We start from the raw sequence: 22,838 nt of genomic DNA on the forward strand, positions 1-22,838 counted from the left end.
AAGGTTTTGTTGTTATTGTGAGCGTACACAAATAAAAGTAGACCATTTGTAGTCTTGCATCAATCTGTAGGCTTTTTTTTTTTTTAAATTTCACCTATGTTCATTATGAAAAGGAATAGCATGACGGATGCGCAATGTTGGGAGACAAATGCAGCGGGTCAGACATGAGTTTGACCACTTCATTAAGTTTTGTTTATAGTAAGTCTTTCTTTAAAGTGAATTTCGTTTTGTTGAAATTGTATCTTAATTTCAATCAATGTTTCATCAACCAATTGCCTATATTTAATAATTAGGAAGAAAACCAAGAAAGTCGGGTGTGGAATGGATTGAAGTGAGTAACAAACTAAACCATGTTTCCGCGGCCTTTAAATAATGCTGAATCAATATACGTCTTTCTGTTTTAATTAAATTTATTTATTACTTTATTACATGTCTTAATTACTTAAATAATTGATAAGATAAGATTATTTTAAGTTTTTGGTCGAACAATATATTTTAGCTGGTCTAGTTAGACACAAATTTGCGTAGTGGCTTATTGTGCAAACTTTTTTTTTTTTTACTTTTACCATTTCTTGCAGATTTAAAAAACAAAACAAAAAAAAAAACAAAAAAAAAACACGACGCTCCGACTTTCAAACGTGCGGGGGAGGGTTGATCCCATTCGGAACCTCTGCAAATCCCCATAACACAAACAAATAAAGAAACTTACTGCAAATACTCATAACAGAGTCTAACAATTGTGTATTTCGTCAGCTTATTTCATATGATCAGATCAGGATGTTAAAATTAACAAAAAGCACCAAGATTGCAAAAAGGTCTGTCACGGGCATAGCTTAGGCTAATATTTTGAGTCTCCCGCCCTCCGGATTAATGGCTTTGGTGACAAACATTTTAAACAAAGCGCCCTTCCCCCTATCTCAAACTTGTCAAGTGTTGCAGAGCAAGCACTGTTAGCTTGGTTGAGTGGTTTTTATACACACAAGATAATGTAAACATTATACATTGATAAACACAATCGGTTTGTTGTTTTTGTTTGTTTTTCTTTAACATTTTTATTTTATTTCTTTGTCTTTAAGGAACATTGGATGGCAGATTCTGTACAGTTATTGTTCTAGTAATATGGAGCCATAATGTAACATATCTTGGTCAATTCTTTCGAGCTGCTTTACAGCTTAACCACAGTTTGCAACATCAGCAGTTATTGAAATGAACTGAATCAACACAGATCTGCTGATATAAATAAATAGGCCTAAATAAATAGCAAAAACCAAGATTGGGTTTGTATAATTTAATGATTTATGTTATGATGTTATAGAGGTACAATGTACAGATGCCTATATGTTTTGCATAAAGTAAGAATATTTAATAAAGAATCTTAAACTTCCAATGTTAAACATGTTCTCGTCATTTTGCTCTAACTGCAGTCAAAATACAAATAGGCCTATAAAATATGCATATGCATTCTGTAGCCCATTGTGGAGAGTCAGATTAGGCGCAAACTATCTATAGCAGGAACTTTTTATCTTAATAGCCTAGCACTTGTTGAATAACAAAATGTTGATTATTGGGACATCAAAGTTTTTTTTGTTTTGTTCGTAATTGTGTAGCTTATGGCATGACATTTCTTTTTGTAATGTTTATGAGCGTGTTAATGGATATAAACTGCACAATTGCAGTTTATCAGATTGTTGCATAGCTATAATTGCACGATATGGTTTAAACATTAACATATTAAAATCGTCTGATAATCATACAGTAGTTAACATGAACCCTTTGTAAGCGATGTATTACCATTACATCATGGGCATACGGGACGCCCCCGCAGCCCCCGCGGTGCGTGGGGTCCCCCACCCTATGATGGGCCCCGTCGCAGATTATTTACTAGCTTTTGCTTTTTTTTAGAACTAAACTCAATTGACTAAAGATAAAAATAAAGCATCCAACTGAAGCCCAAAAATGCCAGCAAAATACCATAGAAAATAGTGCTAAATTACCACAAAAGGGGGAAAATTCACTGTTGTTTCCATCGCCGTTTGTAAGGTAGCCAAGACAACAGCAAGCTTTGATGCACTGTGCTACTGTGTTAACAGTAACACAGTTAATGAAACATTGATTAAAATTAAGATTAGGCTATAGCCCAATATTTAAATATAAATATGAAACTAAATTGGTTACATTTTTATCCCTCTGGCCGACGAAAGTGCTGGCGCGTTCTGATGGATTTTCTCCTCATGACAGCTGAAACAACTTAATACAGGCCTTCCATCATTTTTGGCGATAGCCTTAGTGCAAGACTGCAAATGGTCTACTTTTATTTGTGTATGCTCACAATAACAACAAAACCTTGTACTTTTGAAAAATAAAATAAAATAAAATGAAAAACAGGGTGCGCTTTCAGCTGTCTTTCTGCGAGAATCTGAAACGTCTCAAAAATGAACTTAAACTCAGCGAATAATTGTACCTAAAAAGAAAGAAATATCTCAATTCGATAATAAATTGAGATATTAAATGTGTTAAATAAGAGGCGATCAGCTGGAATGTGTTGTTTCTGAATTTGATATTTGATATTTGAAGGAATAGAATACACTCCTGCATTTAGTAAATGCGGCTGCAGGAGTTGCAGTTTTTTATGACGTTTTATTAATCTGTCCATTCTTTTTAGTTTCAATGATTTAGCTAAATCGTGCCTTAATAATGGGAGCGAAATTATTCAGTGACTCACGTTTTACTAAAATAAAGGATATAATTCATGAAACACGCAACAATTTCTTAATCAGTGTCCAAACAGATAGACTATATTTTTCCTAAGTAGTTATCTGTCAAATAAAGGACAGGTAACAAATAACAAAGTATGTGCGTGTCAAAAATCCATGCTGTTTTATTAAAGGAGTTTAAAATATAAATAAAAAATGTATTTGTGATAAATATAGGCCTAATATGTGAGAAAATTGACATTTTGCATAAAGATAAATGTGCTTTGATGCATTTGTTGGATAACGTGGTTAAAGCGCCACTCAGCGGTCAAAAGTTGCAAATGCACTTTGCGACGCGGCAGTGGCAGTGGCGGCACGCGCGGCGGTAGAAACACTGTTTTGGATGGCCACCTACTGTATAAATCAACTTAATCAACACAAATCAACGATAATCCAGATGTAAGCCAGCATACTTTGTCAAGGAGGCTTGATTTTCCTGATTTAATAAAGTGCAAATGACCGGGCTGAAATGTGGGTAGTAAGACTCAGCTAGTCATGAAACACTTGGAGGTTTCTTGCTGTCCTGGGGTGCGTTTCCTGTACAACGATGTAACTCACTGCTTAACTACCATAGTACGATGCATTGTTGAAGAAATCAACTAGCTAGTTACGGCTGTTTCCCAAAACTGTATTGTCGCAAACCTGACATTCAATACATTGGTAAATTATGCCATGCAGGTGGTGGAGTAATAACTTATTTTAATTAATCCATTTGAGTTCGAATTAATGGCAGATTTTTTTTTGCTATACATTGCAAAGATGGCATGTAAGGACTAATCCTAATTTTTATCAGTTATTTTGCTTTGTTTACAGATTCAATCATAAGCTCCTTCTTACGTACTAGAGCATGTACGCACATTCGCACTCTTAAAAAAATGGACTGAATGCCAGCTTGCTTATTTTGCTCAAAATAAGGATTTATTAAGCCCACGTCATGCAAACAAGAAACTATGCTTCTAACCACAGGTTGTAACTTTTCTATGCTGTTTGCGAATGTTTATTGGAAGTATGATTTCGGGAAATACAGACTTATTGAACTATGCTGATAATGACGAAACTTGTGACCATTGTTAGCTAATGATGCTTTTGGGAAACGCACCCCTGGTTGGCGTAAGGTGTTGTGTGATGTTGTGGTCAACTGATGAGTAAACAAGATTTACAAGAAGCTTTGTCTTTGCAAGGCTGAGTTGAAGCTGACACTCCATGTCCAAACAAACAAATCACACGCACATTATAATCAGTGTGGTGATGGATGGTTGGTTAGTGTTTTTCTAGATGTCTGGAGATCTCTGGTTGGAAAACCTTACTCCAGTTATCCTATCCTCTCAATGCAAAAAGATACTTTAAATTTGATACAAAACACAGCTCTTAGGCTCTGATTTATAATGGGTGTATAACATTATAAAAATATAAAATTAAACATGTCTTAAAAGACTGAAAAAAAACTAATTATATTTTCAATTAACAGGTTTACTTGTAGGTATGATGGCGGAAGGAAAACTGTCCTCACGATATGTGAGTAAATCTATGTTAAATAATACAATGTTTTTAAGATGAAATTTAAAGAAAATATGACAAGCCGAATAACAATTTAAAAGACCAAATGAATAAAAGAATAACTGAAATTTATGTGAAACAAACCAACAATATGTAATTAAAAAAAGAAATAAGAAATAAACAACAATGAAATATGTCTTTTGACAGTATATTTGTGGTGGATGGTTTATGGATGTACAACTACTATTGGTGCAACAACAACAACTTTGGCTACCACAACCACCCCTGAAACATCCTCAACTGTAGCGCCAACATCGACAACTGTTGCAGCAACCACAACTATATCTGACACTACAACTACAGCTGATGCAACAACAACAACCTTGGCTACCACAAGCACCCCTGAAAGATCCTCAACTGTTGCACCATCATCGACAACTGTAGCGCCAACATCGACAACTGATGCAGCAACCACAACGATAACTGACACCACAACAACAGCTGATGCAACAACAACAACTTTGGCTACCACAAGCACCCCTGAAACATCCTCAACTGTTGCGCCATCATCAGCAACTGTTGCAGCAACCACAACTATATCTGACACCACAACAACAGCTGATGCAACAAAAACACCTTTGGCTACTACAACCACCCCTGAAACATCCTCAACTGTAGCGCCAACATCGACAACTTTTGCAGCAACCACAACTATATCTGACACTACAACAACAGCTGATGCAACAACAATAACCTTGTCTACCACAAGCACCCCTGAAACATCCTCAACTGTTGCGCCATCATCGACAACTGTAGCACCAATATCGACAACTGATGCAGCAATCACAACTATATCTGACACCACAACAACAGCTGATGCAACAACAACAACCTTGGCTACCACAAGCACCCCTGAAACATCCTCAGCTGTTGCGCCATCATCGACAACTGTAGCGCCAACATCGATGACTGTTGCAGCAACCACAACTATATCTGACACCACAACAGCTGATGCAACAACAACAACATTGGCTACCACAAGCACCCCTGAAACATCCTCAACTGTTGCACCATCATCGACAACTGATGCAGCAACCACAACGATATCTGACACCACAACAACAGCTGATGCAACAACAACAACTTTGGCTACCACAAGCACCCCTGAAACATCCTCAACTGTTGCGCCATCATCAGCAACTGTTGCAGCAACCACAACTATATCTGACACCACAACAACAGCAACAACAACAACTTTGGCTACCACAAGCACTCCTGAAACATCCTCAACTGTTGCGCCGTCATCAACAACTGTTGCAGCAACCACAACTATATCTGACACCACAACAACAGCTGATGCAACAACAATAACCTTGTCTACCACAAGCACCCCTGAAACATCCTCAACTGTTGCACCATTATCAACAACTGTTGCAGCAACCACAACTATATCTGACACCACAACAACAGCTGATGCAACAACAACGAACTTTGACTACCACAACCACCCCTGAAACATCCTCAACTGTAGCGCCAACATCGACAACTGTTGCAGCAACCACAACTATATCTGACACCACAACAACAGCTGATGCAACAACAACAACTTTGGCTACCACAACCACCCCTGAAACATCCTCAACTGTAGCGCCAACATCGACAACTGTTGCAGCAACCACAACTATATCTGACACCACAACAACAGCTGATGCAACAACAACAACTTTGGCTACCACAACCACCCCTGAAACATCCTCAACTGTAGCGCCAACATTGACAACTGATGCAGCAACCACAACAATATCTGACACCACAACGACTATTGGTGCAACAACAACAACTTTGGCTACCACAACCACCCCTGAAACATCCTCAACTGTAGCGCCAACATCGACAACTGTTGCAGCAACCACAACTATATCTGACACCACAACAACAGCTGATGCAACAACAACAACCTTGGCTACCACAAGCACCCCTGAAACATCCTCAACTGTTGCGCCATCATCGACAACTGTAGCGCCAACATCGACAACTGTTGCAGCAACCACAACTATATCTGACACCACAACAACAGCTGATGCAACAACAACAACCTTGGCTACCACAAGCACCCCTGAAACATCCTCAACTGTTGCGCCATCATCGACAACTGTAGCACCAACATCGACAACTGATGCAGCAATCACAACTATATCTGACACCACAACAACAGCTGATGCAACAACAACAACCTTGGCTACCACAAGCACCCCTGAAACATCCTCAACTGTTGCGCCATCATCGACAACTGTAGCGCCAACATCGACAACTGTAGCACCAACATCGACAACCGATGCAGCAGTCACAACTATATCTGACACCACAACAACAGCTGATGCAACAACAACAACCTTGGCTACCACAACCACCCCTGAAACATCCTCAACTGTTGCGCCATTATCAACAACTGTTGCAGCAACCACAACTATATCTGACACCACAACAACAGCTGATGCAACAACAACAACTTTGGCTACCACAACCACCCCTGAAACATCCTCAACTGTAGCGCCAATATTGACAACTGACGCAGCAACCACAACAATATCTGACACCACAACGACTATTGGTGCAACAACAACAACTTTGGCTACCACAACCACCCCTGAAACATCCTCAACTGTAGCGCCAACATTGACAACTGATGCAGCAACCACAACTAATATCTGACACCACAACGACTATTGGTGCAACAACAACAACTTTGGCTACCACAACCACCCCTGAAACATCCTCAACTGTAGCGCCAACATCGACAACTGTTGCAGCAACCACAACTATATCTGACACCACAACAACAGCTGATGCAACAACAACAACCTTGGCTACCACAAGCACCCCTGAAACATCCTCAACTGTTGCACCATCATCGACAACTGTAGCGCCAACATCGACAACTGATGCAGCAACCACAACTATATCTGACACCACAACAACAGCTGATGCAACAACAACAACTTTGGCTACCACAAGCACCCCTGAAACATCCTCAACTGTAGCGCCAACATTTACAACTGATGCAGCAACCACAACAATATCTGACACCACAACGACTATTGGTGCAACAACAACAACTTTGGCTACCACAACCACCCCTGAAACATCCTCAACTGTAGCGCCAACATCGACAACTGTAGCGCCAACATCGACGACTGATGCAGCAATCACAACTATATCTGACACCACAACAACAGCTGATGCAACAACAACAACTTGGCTACCACAAGCACCCCTGAAACATCCTCAACTGTTGCGCCATCATCAACAACTGTTGCAGCAACCACAACTATATCTGACACCACAACAACAGCTGATGCAACAACAACAACTTTGGCTACCACAACCACCCCTGAAACATCCTCAACTGTTGCGCCATCATCAACAACTGTTGCAGCAACCACAACTATATCTGACACCACAACAACAACTGATGCAACAACAACAACTTTGGCTACCACAACCACCCCTGAAACATCCTCAACTGTAGCGCCAACATCGACAACTGTTGCAGCAACCACAACTATATCTGACACCACAACAACAGCTGATGCAACAACAACAACCTTGGCTACCACAAGCACCCCTGAAACATCCTCAACTGTTGCGCCATCATCAACAACTGTTGCAGCAACCACAACTATATCTGACACCACAACAACAGCTGATGCAACAACAACAACTTTGGCTACCACAACCACCCCTGAAACATCCTCAACTGTTGCGCCATCATCAACAACTGTTGCAGCAACCACAACTATATCTGACACCACAACAACAGCTGATGCAACAACAACAACTTTGGCTACCACAACCACCCCTGAAACATCCTCAACTGTAGCGCCAACATTGACAACTGATGCAGCAACCACAACAATATCTGACACCACAACGACTATTGTGCAACAACAACAACTTTGGCTACCACAACCACCCCTGAAACATCCTCAACTGTAGCGCCAACATCGACAACTGTTGCAGCAACCACAACTATATCTGACACCACAACAACAGCTGATGCAACAACAACAACTTGGCTACCACAAGCACCCCTGAAACATCCTCAACTGTTGCGCCATCATCAACAACTGTTGCAGCAACCACAACTATATCTGACACCACAACAACAGCTGATGCAACAACAACAACTTTGGCTACCACAACCACCCCTGAAACATCCTCAACTGTAGCGCCAACATCGACAACTGTTGCAGCAACCACAACTATATCTGACACCACAACAACAGCTGATGCAACAACAACAACTTGGCTACCACAAGCACCCCTGAAACATCCTCAACTGTTGCGCCATCATCGACAACTGTAGCGCCAACATCGACAACTGATGCAGCAACCACAACTATATCTGACACCACAACAACAGCTGATGCAACAACAACAACTTTGGCTACCACAAGCACCCCTGAAACATCCTCAACTGTTGCGCCATCATCACAACTGTTGCAGCAACCACAACTATATCTGACACCACAACAACAGCTGATGCAACAACAACAACTTTGGCTACCACAACCACCCCTGAAACATCCTCAACTGTAGCGCCAACATCGACAACTGTTGCAGCAACCACAACAATATCTGACACTACAACAACAGCTGATGCAACAACAACAACTTTGGCTACCACAAGCACCCCTGAAACATCCTCAACTGTTGCGCCATCATCGACAACTGTAGCGCCACACACAACTGTAGCGCCAACATCGACAACTGTAGCACAACATCGACAACGATGCAGCACACAACTATATCTGACATCACAACAACAGCTGATGCAACAACAACAACTTTGGCTACCACAAGCACCCCTGAAACATCCTCAACTGTTGCGCCATCATCAACAACTGTTGCAGCAACCACAACTATATCTGACACCACAACAACAGCTGATGCAACAACAACAACTTTGGCTACCACAAGCACCCCTGAAACATCCTCAACTGTAGCGCCAACATTTACAACTGATGCAGCAACCACAACAATATCTGACACCACAACGACTATTGGTGCAACAACAACAACTTTGGCTACCACAACCACCCCTGAAACATCCTCAACTGTAGCGCCAACATCGACAACTGTTGCAGCAACCACAACTATATCTGACACCACAACAACAGCTGATGCAACAACAACAACCTTGGCTACCACAAGCACCCCTGAAACATCCTCAACTGTTGCGCCATCATCGACAACTGTTGCAGCAACCACAACTATATCTGACACCACAACAACAGCTGATGCAACAACAACAACTTTGGCTACCACAAGCACCCCTGAAACATCCTCAACTGTTGCGCCATCATCGACAACTGTAGCGCCAACATCGACAACTGTTGCAGCAACCACAACTATATCTGACACCACAACAACAGCTGATGCAACAACAACAACTTTGGCTACCACAAGCACCCCTGAAACATCCTCAACTGTTGCGCCATCATCGACAACTGTTGCAGCAACCACAACTATATCTGACACCACAACAACAGCTGATGCAACAACAACAACTTTGGCTACCACAAGCACCCCTGAAACATCCTCAACTGTAGCGCCAACATTGACAACTGATGCAGCAACCACAACAATATCTGACACCACAACAACTATTGATGCAACAACAACAACTTTGGCTACCACAACACCCCTGAAACATCCTCAACTGTAGCGCCAACATCGACAACTGTTGCAGCAACCACAACTATATCTGACACCACAACAACAGCTGATGCAACAACAACAACTTTGGCTACCACAAGCACCCCTGAAACATCCTCAACTGTTGCGCCATCATCAACAACTGTTGCAGCAACCACAACTATATCTGACACCACAACAACAGCTGATGCAACAACAACAACTTTGGCTACCACAAGCACCCCTGAAACATCCTCAACTGTAGCGCCAACATTTACAACTGATGCAGCAACCACAACAATATCTGACACCACAACGACTATTGGTGCAGCAACAACAACAGCTTTGGCTAGCACAACCACCCCTGAAACATCCTCAACTGTAGCGCCAACATCGACAACTGTTGCAGCAACCACAACTATATCTGACACCACAACAACAGCTGATGCAACAACAACAACCTTGACTACCACAAGCACCCCTGAAACATCCTCAACTGTTGCGCCATCATCGACAACTTTAGCACCAACACCGACAACTGATGCAGCAACCACAACTATATCTGACACCACAACAACAGCTGATGCAACAACAACAACTTTGGCTACCACAAGCACCCCTGAAACATCCTCAACTGTTGCGCCATCATCAACAACTGTTGCAGCAACCACAACTATATCTGACACCACAACAACAGCTGATGCAACAACAACAACTTTGGCTACCACAAGCACCCCTGAAACATCCTCAACTGTAGCGCCAACATTGACAACTGATGCAGCAACCACAACAATATCTGACACCACAACGACTATTGGTGCAACAACAACAACTTTGGCTACCACAACCACCCCTGAAACATCCTCAACTGTAGCGCCAACATCGACAACTGTTGCAGCAACCACAACTATATCTGACACCACAACAACAGCTGATGCAACAACAACAACCTTGGCTACCACAAGCACCCCTGAAACATCCTCAACTGTTGCGCCATCATCGACAACTGTAGCGCCAACATCGACAACTGATGCAGCAACCACAACTATATCTGACACCACAACAACAGCTGATGCAACAACAACAACTTTGGCTACCACAAGCACCCCTGAAACATCCTCAACTGTTGCGCCATCATCACAACTGTTGCAGCAACCACAACTATATCTGACACCACAACAACAGCTGATGCAACAACAACAACCTTGGCTACCACAAGCACCCCTGAAACATCCTCAACTGTTGCGCCATCATCGACAACTGTAGCGCCAACATCGACAACTGTAGCACCAACATCGACAACCGATGCAGCAGTCACAACTATATCTGACACACAACAACAGCTGATGCAACAACAACAACTTTGGCTACCACAAGCACCCCTGAAACATCCTCAACTGTTGCGCCATCATCAACAACTGTTGCAGCAACCACAACTATATCTGACACCACAACAACAGCTGATGCAACAACAACAACTTTGGCTACCACAAGCACCCCTGAAACATCCTCAACTGTAGCGCCAACATTGACAACTGATGCAGCAACCACAACAATATCTGACACCACAACGACTATTGGTGCAGCAACAACAACAGCTTTGGCTAGCACAACCACCCCTGAAACATCCTCAACTGTAGCGCCAACATCGACAACTGTTGCAGCAACCACAACTATATCTGACTCCACAACAACAGCTGATGCAACAACAACAACTTTGGCTACCACAAGCACCCCTGAAACATCCTCAACTGTTGCGCCATCATCGACAACTGTAGCGCCAACATCGACAACTGTAGCACCAACATCGACAACCGATGCAGCAGTCACAACTATATCTGACATCACAACAACAGCTGATGCAACAACAACAACTTTGGCTACCACAAGCACCCCTGAAACATCCTCAACTGTTGCGCCATCATCGACAACTGTAGCGCCAACATCGACAACTGTAGCACCAACATCGACAACCGATGCAGCAGTCACAACTATATCTGACATCACAACAACAGCTGATGCAACAACAACAACTTTGGCTACCACAAGCACCCCTGAAACATCCTCAACTGTTGCGCCATCATCAACAACTGTTGCAGCAACCACAACTATATCTGACACCACAACAACAGCTGATGCAACAACAACAACTTTGGCTACCACAAGCACCCCTGAAACATCCTCAACTGTTGCGCCATCATCAACAACTGTTGCAGCAACCACAACTATATCTGACACCACAACAACAGCTGATGCAACAACAACAACTTTGGCTACCACAAGCACCCCTGAAACATCCTCAACTGTTGCGCCATCATCAACAACTGTTGCAGCAACCACAACTATATCTGACACCACAACAACAGCTGATGCAACAACAACAACTTTGGCTACCACAAGCACCCCTGAAACATCCTCAACTGTAGCGCCAACATTGACAACTGATGCAGCAACCACAACAATATCTGACACCACAACAACAGCTGATGCAACAACAACAACCTTGGCTACCACAAACACCCCTGAAACATCCTCAACTGTTGCGCCATCATCGACAACTGATGCAGAAACCACAACGATATCTGACACCACAACAACAGCTGATGCAACAACAACAACTTTGGCTAGCACAAACACCCCTGAAACATCATCAACTGTGGCACTAACATTGACAACTGATGCAGCAACCACAACTATATCTGACACTACGACGACTATTGGTGCAACAACAAAAACTTTGGTTACCACAAGCACTCTTGAAACATCCTCAACTGTACCACCAACGTCAACAACTGATGCAGCAACCACAACTATATCTGACACTACAACAACTATTGGTGCAACATCAACAACTTTGGTTACCATAAGCACTCCTGAAACATCGACAACTGTAGCGCCAACATCGACAACTGTTGCAGCAACCACAACTATATCTGACACCACAACAACAGCTGATGCAACAACAACAACTTTGGCTAGCACAACCACCCCTGAAACATCCTCAACTGTTGCGCCATCATCGACAACTGTTGCAGCAACCACAACAATATCTGACACCACAACGACTCTTGGTGCAACAACAACAACTTTGGCTACCACAACCACCCCTGAAACATCCTCAACTGTAGCGCCAATATTGACAACTGCTGCAGCAACCACAACAATATCTGACACCACAACAACAGCTGATGCAACAACAACAACCTTGGCTACCACAAGCACCCCTGAAACATCCTCAACTGTTGAGCCAACATCGACAACTGTAGCGCCAACATCGACAACTGTTGCAGCAACCACAACTATATCTGACACCACAACAACAGCTGATGCAACAACAACAACTTTGGCTACCACAACGACCCTGAAACATCCTCAACTGTAGCGCCAACATCGACAACTGTTGCAGCAACCACAACTATATCTGACACCACAACAACAGCTGATGCAACAACAACAACCTTGTCTACCACAAGCACCCCTGAAACATCCTCAACTGTTGTGCCATCATCGACAACTGTAGCACCAACATCGACAAATGATGCAGCAAACACAACTATATCTGACACCACAACAACAGCTGATGCAACAACAACAACTTTGGCTACCACAACCACCCCTGAAACATCCTCAACTGTAGCGCCAACATTGACAACTGATGCAGCAACCACAACAATATCTGACACCACAACGACTATTGGTGCAGCAACAACAACAACTTTGGCTAGCACAACCACCCCTGAAACATCCTCAACTGTTGCGCCATCATCGACAACTGTTGCAGCAACCACAACTATATCTGACACCACAACAACAGCTGATGCAACAACAACAACCTTGGCTACCACAAGCACCCCTGAAACATCCTCAACTGTTGCACCATCATCAACAACTGTTGCAGCTACCACAACTATATCTGACACCACAACAACAGCTGATGCAACAACATCAACTTTGGCTACCACAAGCATCCCTGAAACATCCTCAACTGTTGCACCATCATCAACAACTGTTGCAGCAACCACAACTATATCTGACACCACAACAACAGCTGATGCAACAACAACAACTTTGGCTACCACAAGCACCCCTGAAACATCCTCATATGTTGCGCCAACATCGACAACTGTTGCAGCAACCACAACTATATCTGACACGACAACAACAGCTGATGCAACAACAACAACTTTGGCTACCACAAGCACCCCTGAAACATCCTCTAACTGTAGCGCCAACATCGACAACTGTTGCAGCAACCACAACTATATCTGACACCACAACAACAGCTGATGCAACAACAACAACTTTGGCTACCACAACCACCCCTGAAACATCCTCAACTCTAGCGCCAACATCGACAACTGTTGCAGCAACCACAACCATATCTGACACCACAACAACAGCTGATGCAACAACAACAACAACTTTGGCTACCACAAGCACCCCTGAAACATCCTCAACTGTAGCGCCAACATCGACAACTGTTGCAGCAACCACAACTATATCCGACACCACAACAACAGCTGATGCAACAACAACAACTTTGGCTACCACAAGCACCCCTGAAACATCCTCAAATGTTGTGCCATCATCGACAACGGTAGCACCAACATCGACAATTGATGCAGCAACCACAACTGTATCTGACACCACAACAACAGCTGATGCAATAACAACAACTTTGGCTACCACAAGCACCCCTGAAACATCCTCAACTCTTGTGCCATCATCGACAACTGTTGCAGCAACCACAACTATATCTGACACCACAACAACAGCTGATGCAACAACAATAACTTTGGCTACCACAACCACCCCTGAAACATCCTCAACTGTAGCGCCAATATTGACAAGTGATGCAGCAACCACAACAATATCTGACACCACAACGACTATTGGCGCAACAACAACAACTTTGGCTACCACATCCACCCCTGAAACATCCTCAACTGTTGCGCCATCATCGACAACTGTAGCGCCAACATCGACAACTGATGCAGAAACCACAACGATATCTGACACCACAACAACAGCTGATGCAACAACAACAACTTTGGCTAGCACAAACACCCCTGAAACATCATCAACTGTGGCACTAACATTGACAACTGATGCAGCAACCACAACTATATCTGACACTACAACGACTATTGGTGCAACAACAAAAACTTTGGTTACCACAAGCACTCTTGAAACATCCTCAACTGTACCACCAACGTCAACAACTGATGCAGCAACCACAACTATATCTGACACTACAACAACTATTGGTGCAACATCAACAACTTTGGTTACCATAAGCACTCCTGAAACATCCTCAACTGTAGCGCCAATATTGACAACTGATGCAGCAACCACAACAATATCTGACACCACAACAACAGCTGATGCAACAACAACAACCTTGGCTACCACAAGCACCCCTGAAACATCCTCAACTGTTGCGCCATCATCGACAACTGTAGCGCCAACATCGACAACTGTTGCAGCAACCACAACTATATCTGACACCACAACAACAGTTGATGCAACAACAACAACTTTGGCTATCACAAACACCCCTGAAACATCATCAACTGTGGCACTAACATTGACAACTGATGCAGCAACCACAACTATATCTGACACTACGACGACTATTGGTGCAACAACAAAAACTTTGGTTACCACAAGCACTCTTGAAACATCCTCAACTGTACCACCAACGTCAACAACTGATGCAGCAACCACAACTATATCTGACACTACAACAACTATTGGTGCAACATCAACAACTTTGGTTACCATAAGCACTCCTGAAACATCCTCAACTGTTGCGCCATCATCAAGAACTGTTGCGGCAACATGGACAACTGATGCTGCAACCACAATTATATCTGATACCACAACAACAGCTGATGCAACAACAACAACTTTGGCTACCACAGCCACCCCTCAAACATCATCAACTGTACCGCCAACGTCAAAAACTGACGCAGCAACCATAACTATATCTGACACCCCAACAACAGCTGTTGCAACAACAAAAACTTTGGCTACCACAAGCACCCCTCAAATATCATCAACTGTACCGCCAACGTCAACAACTGATGCAGCAACCATAACTATATCTGATACCACAACAACAGTTGCTACAACAATGACTTTGGCTACCACAAGCACCCCTCAAACATCCTCAATTGTAGCGCAAACATCAACAACTGTTGCAGCAACCACAACTATATCTGACACCACAACAACAGCTGATGCAACAACAACAACTTTGGCTACCATAATCACCCCTCCAACATCCTCAGTTGTAGAGCCAACATCGACGACTGATGCAGCAACCACAAAAACAGTTGATGCAACAACAACTTTGGATATAACAAGCACTCCTCAAACATCCTCAACTGTAGTGCCAACATCGACAACTAATGCAGCAACCACAACTGTATCTGACACTACAAGAACTGTTAATGCAACAACAACAACAACTTTGGCTACCACAAGGATCCCTGAAACATCCTCAACTGTAGCACCAATGTCGACAACTGATGCCGCAACCACAAATATATCTGACATCACAACAACTGTTGATGCAACAACATTTACAACAATGAAAACTATTGGTGAGATAACTGCTATGGCTTCTACAATCACAACCTCTTCATTGGTAGTTGAGGGATCAATGACAGTATCAACCACTACAGTTCAACCAACAACTATAACTGAAACCACAGCCACTGTTCCTGCAATAGTAACTTTAGCTTCAGCATCCACAGTTTTGGCTCCCACAGTAAACCTTACCTCAACATTCTCAACTAAAGCACCAACCAATTCAACTGTGCCTGAAACAAAACCAAAACCAACTACAGCCATGCCTATATCATCAGCAACTGCCACTGTTACATCAGTAAAGCCAATCACTCAAACCGCCATATCAGGAATTATACCCTCAAATGTCAGTCAGGCAGCAATAACCCAAATCATCACAACTCCAACTCCAAAAGTGACAGACAGGACATCTCAGAAACCTGGAGAATCACCAAATGTGTAAGTGTGATGAATACATTTTATTGTGTAAAATATTTGAAAATATACAGAATAATATATTGTGTTAATATATTACAATATATTGAATAATATATAAGGAATTGCCGCTCTGTGTGTACATACATTCACATTTATCTATGTGCATTATGTACACAATAAAGGATAAAACTTTATGAATATTATATATAATTCTATTTTTGTCTTCGTTTCTAAATATTTTATGCATCAAGTAGCCATACACCCATACATGGCCAATGCAATTATTGCAGTATATAAAAGCGCTACTTTCCCATATATGGAAAAGTATTATGCAATATATTGCTCTATATCTTGCAGTATATTCCCATATATTTTGTTCTGTAGGGTACTCACCATCCATCATTCTTATTTACCTTCTTTTTCAGGATTGGGAGGGTGATTATTTACATTCGGCTCATATTTATCACACTGGGCCCCATACCAAGTGAGGGTAAAATAGTACAGTTAGCTAACTCTCTGTTGGGCTCACGTTTTAGAATCAAACGAGATCTAAGAGCACAAAGACTAAGTAGCCCTGTGAGCTTTGTGAATGTTACTTATACAAGTAAGTTTTCTCTCCTCTGTTCAGTTGCTAGTAAACAAATTTCCATATTACAGTAAAAAGATGTGTGCATACAGTATCAGCTAATTTGTATTGTTTTTTTTTTTCTTCTTAAGAAATTTCTGATACATCATATTCCCTGAATTTTGGATTTGAAATCAACAATGTTTCCATGTCTGAGACACTTGAACTCAGGGATAGCACATATACGTTAATCCAGGACTCTATAAATAAACTGGTGAGTTTGATTTGTATTTAAAATAGGCTTTTTTTATTCAGCTTTGATTTGATTAAGCTTTTTAACTATTACTACACCAATTAATTTGTTTTCCTTGCTGACCTGTTTAGCTGAACCAGATCCTAACTGACCCCACAGCCACTCCATTTGTGTTCAATAAAGCCAATTTCACGTAAGATTTAAACTAAAAACTTGGTTTGATATAAAAGGATATAAAAGAAGCAGCACACTGTGATCTTTTTACATATTTAATAGTCAATGTACATTTTAATTTCTCCCCAGGGGTAATTCCACCACTATTCAGGCTGATGTACAGTATGTTTTCTCAGAAAGTGACATCAAGACACCCAGTGCCTTTCTTTATGCACTTCTTGTGGTTAATAATGGTATGTTCTTCTGCATAGAAATGTTATTATTAATAGTTTTATAATTCTTTGAGCTGGAAGGTTTTTTTTTTTGTCTTATCTTAATTATTTAACACCTTCTCATCTACAGAGACTATTACCACAACTACACCTACTACAACAAGAACCACCTTTTACCCCACATTGCTGAGCACTACAATCACAAACAACAGCACTAGCGCAGCATGGGTTGTGGCCATTATTGTCCCTTGTGCTATTGCCATCATACTTGTACCTTGCTGGATTCTCCTTTGTGTAAGTATCATAAAGGTTTAATGAAAGATATGCATATTATAACTGAAGTGATTAGTGATTACAGGAATATGATATGCAGTTGATTTAATAAATTTCCAGAAACCTATAAAAGTTTCTATGTTTAATTCTAGTCTAACAAGGCTCTCTCTTACTCCTTAGTGTTTGCTCTGTGGATGCTGTACAGCATTAAGAAGACGTTGGCACAGAAGACAGTCATACAATGTACAATACACCACTCGAAACAGCCTTTTCTAGAGAACTAGAGACTTGTTTGAAGAAGGGAAATACATTAGCAAAAATGACTTATGCTAATTACTTATATTTCTAATCCAAATTGTGACTGGTACTTTAAGATCAGATTTATCTTTCCATAATTAATATGATATCTTAGAAATTTTATGATACACAATTTACTATTTATTATTTTCTTGTGCCTGTATTGCTGGACAGACAGGATCTTAAATTGTGATGAATGTAATTTATATCAGAATTTCTCAGAAAAAAAATATATTTAATAATTTACAATGTTTACATTTTAATAATAATAATGTTTGTTTTCGAAATAATTTATTTATTACACATTTAATTTTAAGGGGCAATCTGGATAATATTAAACCTATTCACACTTTATGCAATTTATCTCCATTTGTAATCATTCAAATCACTTTTGCTGTAATCTCACAAGATTTCCCCACAGCTGCTGACAGGACATTTGTATTTCAGTAAGGCATCACACAAACCCTAAAGCCACAAACAGCTGACTTCATCTTTTAAATCACAACCACATTGACTACTGTTGATCTAATAGGACACAGTGTAAACACTATGCATACTATGTCTAAATAAAAACCTTATAATGTTGAAAAATAACAAATCACATTTATTTTAAATGCTTAGAGTAACTTTTCCAATAATACTAAATAAAAATTAAAACTTGTTTTACATATATTTAAAAATACTGATTTTGTTAAAAACCATCACTTTATAAGTTTCTTTAAGATTAAGAAATATTACCAGATCAATTAGAATCATGTTGAGCACATGTGCACCACTAGCTGAAAAACCTAAAGTGAGGTTGCCTGCTGCGTAACATCACAGGAATTTCATCTAAGGCAGAATTTGTTTTTTTTCTTCTGTATAATGTATACATACACCTTCTTAGCATTTCCAATTTACCAAATTACAATTTTTCCTTTAAATGCACAAAACCAGTTGAAGAAGACAGATAAATTATGTTTTGTTAAAATCAGTTTATTGGCTACATATTTTATCTATCAAAACATTATTAGTTGTACACCGTTCAGATATGTGCAGAGAAAGAGTGCAGAAGTGCATTTCTCAAGGAGGTCTACCTGGAGAAAACTGTCAGCATTACCATTCATCTTGAAGGCAGTTGCTCAGGTGTTCTTATTCTTGATAACTCTTTTTGAGCCTGAGCTGAATATGGCATTTGACTGATCACTCCAGAGAATAACATCAATGCAGATGGCACCACAATGTTTCAGGATTAGAAGGCAATTTACTTGCACAGTCCCACAGCGACTATCCTAAGCTGGAGACAGGGACAAATACACATATAAATAGGTCAGAAAAAGTCCATATGCTATAGTAAAAATGTAATTAAATATTTGGTTATCACTCAAGAGAACACTCCATGATGTCTATGGCGATGCTCCACACCAGGATGCCAATAAAAATGTTACCTGCACAGACCTGCAACACAAGATGACATAGAAATAACAGATGAGCAGAATTCATGCATATATTTTTGTTGATCCTCAAAAATGGAAAAAGAATGAAAATGATATTGTGTTATCATTTACACCGTCATGTCATTTCAAGTCTGTTTGACTTTCTTGCGTGGAACACAAAAGAAAATTTTAAAAATTGCTTTTTAAATGTCTGTTTTGTGTGTGTGTGTATGCTTGTTTTTGTGATTTATGAGGACGTGTTGTATAATGACATGGGTATTACACTGGTATTATGACACAAACATGAAATATGAGGAAATTTCATGACTATAAAAACCATTACGCTTATGGAATGTCCTCACTAATATAGCAAAACAAACCTCTGTGTGTGTGTGTGTGTGTGTGTGTTTGTGTGTCAATACAATCAAAGTTAACAGGCTCAAATTATGTTTCTTCAAAATATCTGTAGAAGAAAGAAATGCAGGTTGGAACAATATGAGGGTGAGTAAATGATGACAATGTTTACCTTTAATCAAAGCATTAAAGAGATAGTTTACCTAAAAATGAAAATTCTGTCATCATTTACTCACCCTCAAGTTATTCCAAACCTGTATGAATTTCTTTGTTCTGATGAACACAAAAGAAGATATTTGGAAGAATGTCAATAACCATTGGGCATGGACTCGACAGTGATAAAGTGATTTTGCTAAACAACACTATAAATGCAACAGGGCTTCATCTAAATCCAGAGGATCACTTATTTTTTCAATTATATAGCCAAGACTTAAGGCCCTGATATACTTTAAGCGAAGTTCTTTTTCGTTCTTTGTTTAGGGGTAAAACAAAGTTTGAAATACGTGAGCAGCAACCCAGCTAACAGAATTTTGTTAGAAGAACGTTCTCTAAATGTTCAGTGTTGTTTCTGGGAAACTTAAACGTCCAGATTTCTTGATGCTAGAGGAACGTTTTTGATAAGGTATAATGTTCCTCAAACATTCTTTCAACTTTATTTTGATTTAAAATTCAACATTTTAGGAATGTTGATTTGTAACATTCCAAGAACAAAAAAAATGTCCAGTTTCCTTATGTTAGTACAATGTTATTTAAAGGTTAGTATGATGTTCCTGAAACAATCATTCAAACACCTGCTGTGAACAAGCACTGAAAGAAAGAGAAATAAGAACACAAACTGCAACTTTTTTCTGCCACAGCCTTAGAAGAAATCAACTGAAGATAAAAAAAAAAAACATTAAATCTCTCAAGATCTGATTAAACAACTCCACAAACAGCATTACCAGCTTCACTTATTACTAACCAGACTGACTTTATTTGTCACACATCTACAGAAGTTCTTATTGAGAATTAACAGAGGTTTAGATGTTGATGTGCTATTGAAAATGTTTCATTAAAGTGTTTTTAAAAAATTCTGTAATTGCTGACTTAAGGAATTGAAATGCTGTTGAGAAGTATGAAACTCAAACAATGACAACAAACACCGTTCTTGTGTTTCAAATGCTGAATGTTAATGTCTGTGTGTGTATAAATAACACTGTCATTATTAACTTTTTGTTTAAAACATGTTTTGTGTCATTTATACAGTCACAGACATAAACATTCGGCATATGAAACACAACGGAGGAACCAGCCCAAACAGTTGTTGGAAAAGATTTGCTGTCAAAACAGCAATTGAGAGCTTTCAGCTCAGGCTCCTCGGGAAGCTCGCAACCTCGCTGAAGTGCCGTGACACCAACACAAGTCATTGATTTTTTTCCCCAGGCTTTGTTGAGTTTCACTCTTTTTTTTAGTCAAAAAGCTGGAGAACACCAAATGGTTGGCTCTGAAGCGAAAGACAGAGCGCGATTACATCTGCTTCCTATTTATAACCACCTGACGGAGGCAGTGCGCATTATGCAAATATCGCACGCCAATTCCATTGGCTTGTTTAGTTCACTCGAAGGTGATACACTGTAAAAAATTACCGTGATTTTAACAGTAAAAGACTGTAAAAATGCTGCGGTGAAAAACTGTTAATTGGTTTACAGAAAGTTTCCATACTATATACGGTGAATAACTGTAATAGATCTAACGGTACATTTAATGTAATTTTACGGTAAAATACCGTTAAATTCACAGTTTTTGAAAGTGAAAAATAACAATTCATTGTCAAATTTACAGTGAAAAACCGTAAATTGACATTCCCACAATTCCCTGCGTGACACTTCACATTTGATATATTTTTTGTTGAAATAACTGTTTCTTCTTAGTTTTTCTCATTTTTTTCTAATCAGTTATGTACATTAGGGTTTTATGTTACATCTAATGTTGTTAAATTAATGTTTATTGCATTTTTAAAATTTCATGCATGTTACCATGATGGTGTTTAGTGTGTGTGTGAATGACACTGTGTGCACCTTCTATATATTAGTATTGTCCTTCTCAGCTTGTGGAAAAGCTGCTTGTGATGAACTTTGATTCATCATGTGACTCTCATCACCACTGTGTTTGGTGACTGTCAGTGTATTATAAAGGTACAAAACAGATATTAGTACTTCATTAGGTTGGTAAATTAACATTATATCAGTTAATGAAATACGTTATTTTACCGTAAATTTTACTGGGATTTTTTTTACAGTGTACTGAAATCCAATGTTAAATATACATATTTAAAATGTAAAATTCACATGTAACTCC

At 40.3% G+C, this 22,838-nt stretch overlaps 3 protein-coding genes across 3 annotated transcripts; all 3 read left to right on the forward strand.

Moving 5' to 3' along the window:
• Positions 1–5,717: 5,717 nt before the first annotated feature.
• On the forward strand, positions 5,718–8,318 carry LOC125272039 (mucin-5AC-like). The gene is made up of 3 exons (XM_048196594.1): positions 5,718–6,553; positions 7,044–7,415; positions 7,787–8,318. Exons 1-3 carry the CDS (start codon positions 5,724–5,726, stop codon positions 8,244–8,246), a joined length of 1,662 nt encoding a protein of 553 aa, XP_048052551.1. The 5' UTR covers positions 5,718–5,723; the 3' UTR covers positions 8,247–8,318.
• Positions 8,319–9,042: 724 nt separating this feature from the next.
• Positions 9,043–11,274, forward strand: LOC125273139 (mucin-5AC-like). The gene is made up of 2 exons (XM_048198405.1): positions 9,043–9,614; positions 9,986–11,274. The coding sequence occupies exons 1-2, from the start codon at positions 9,043–9,045 to the stop codon at positions 11,211–11,213; spliced, it is 1,800 nt and encodes a 599-aa protein (XP_048054362.1). The 3' UTR covers positions 11,214–11,274.
• A 2,328-nt stretch (positions 11,275–13,602) lies between these two features.
• Positions 13,603–19,345, forward strand: LOC125272036 (mucin-5AC-like). The gene is made up of 7 exons (XM_048196589.1): positions 13,603–16,979; positions 17,384–17,562; positions 17,676–17,797; positions 17,908–17,969; positions 18,080–18,183; positions 18,293–18,456; positions 18,616–19,345. Exons 1-7 carry the CDS (start codon positions 13,603–13,605, stop codon positions 18,709–18,711), a joined length of 4,104 nt encoding a protein of 1,367 aa, XP_048052546.1. The 3' UTR covers positions 18,712–19,345.
• The last annotated feature ends 3,493 nt before the right edge of the window (positions 19,346–22,838 follow it).

Source organism: Megalobrama amblycephala, linkage group LG7, assembly GCF_018812025.1.
Source record: "Megalobrama amblycephala isolate DHTTF-2021 linkage group LG7, ASM1881202v1, whole genome shotgun sequence".
NCBI classification, from domain to species: Eukaryota; Metazoa; Chordata; class Actinopteri; order Cypriniformes; family Xenocyprididae; genus Megalobrama; species Megalobrama amblycephala.

Coding starts and splice junctions, on each gene's coding strand:
- LOC125272039 (XM_048196594.1), top strand. CDS start 5,724: ATGCAACAACAACGAACTTTGACTACCACAACCACCCCTGAAACATCC. Junction 6,554..7,043: donor TCGACAACTGTAGCGCCAAC/ATCGACAACTGT, acceptor TGTAGCGCCAAC/ATCGACAACTGTTGCAGCAA. Junction 7,416..7,786: donor TCCTCAACTGTAGCGCCAAC/ATCGACAACTGT, acceptor TGTAGCGCCAAC/ATCGACAACTGTTGCAGCAA.
- LOC125273139 (XM_048198405.1), top strand. CDS start 9,043: ATGCAGCACACAACTATATCTGACATCACAACAACAGCTGATGCAACA. Junction 9,615..9,985: donor TCCTCAACTGTTGCGCCATC/ATCGACAACTGT, acceptor TGTAGCGCCAAC/ATCGACAACTGTTGCAGCAA.
- LOC125272036 (XM_048196589.1), top strand. CDS start 13,603: ATGCAGCAACCACAACAATATCTGACACCACAACGACTATTGGTGCAG. Junction 16,980..17,383: donor CCTGGAGAATCACCAAATGT/GTAAGTGTGATG, acceptor CTTCTTTTTCAG/GATTGGGAGGGTGATTATTT. Junction 17,970..18,079: donor TTCAATAAAGCCAATTTCAC/GTAAGATTTAAA, acceptor ATTTCTCCCCAG/GGGTAATTCCACCACTATTC.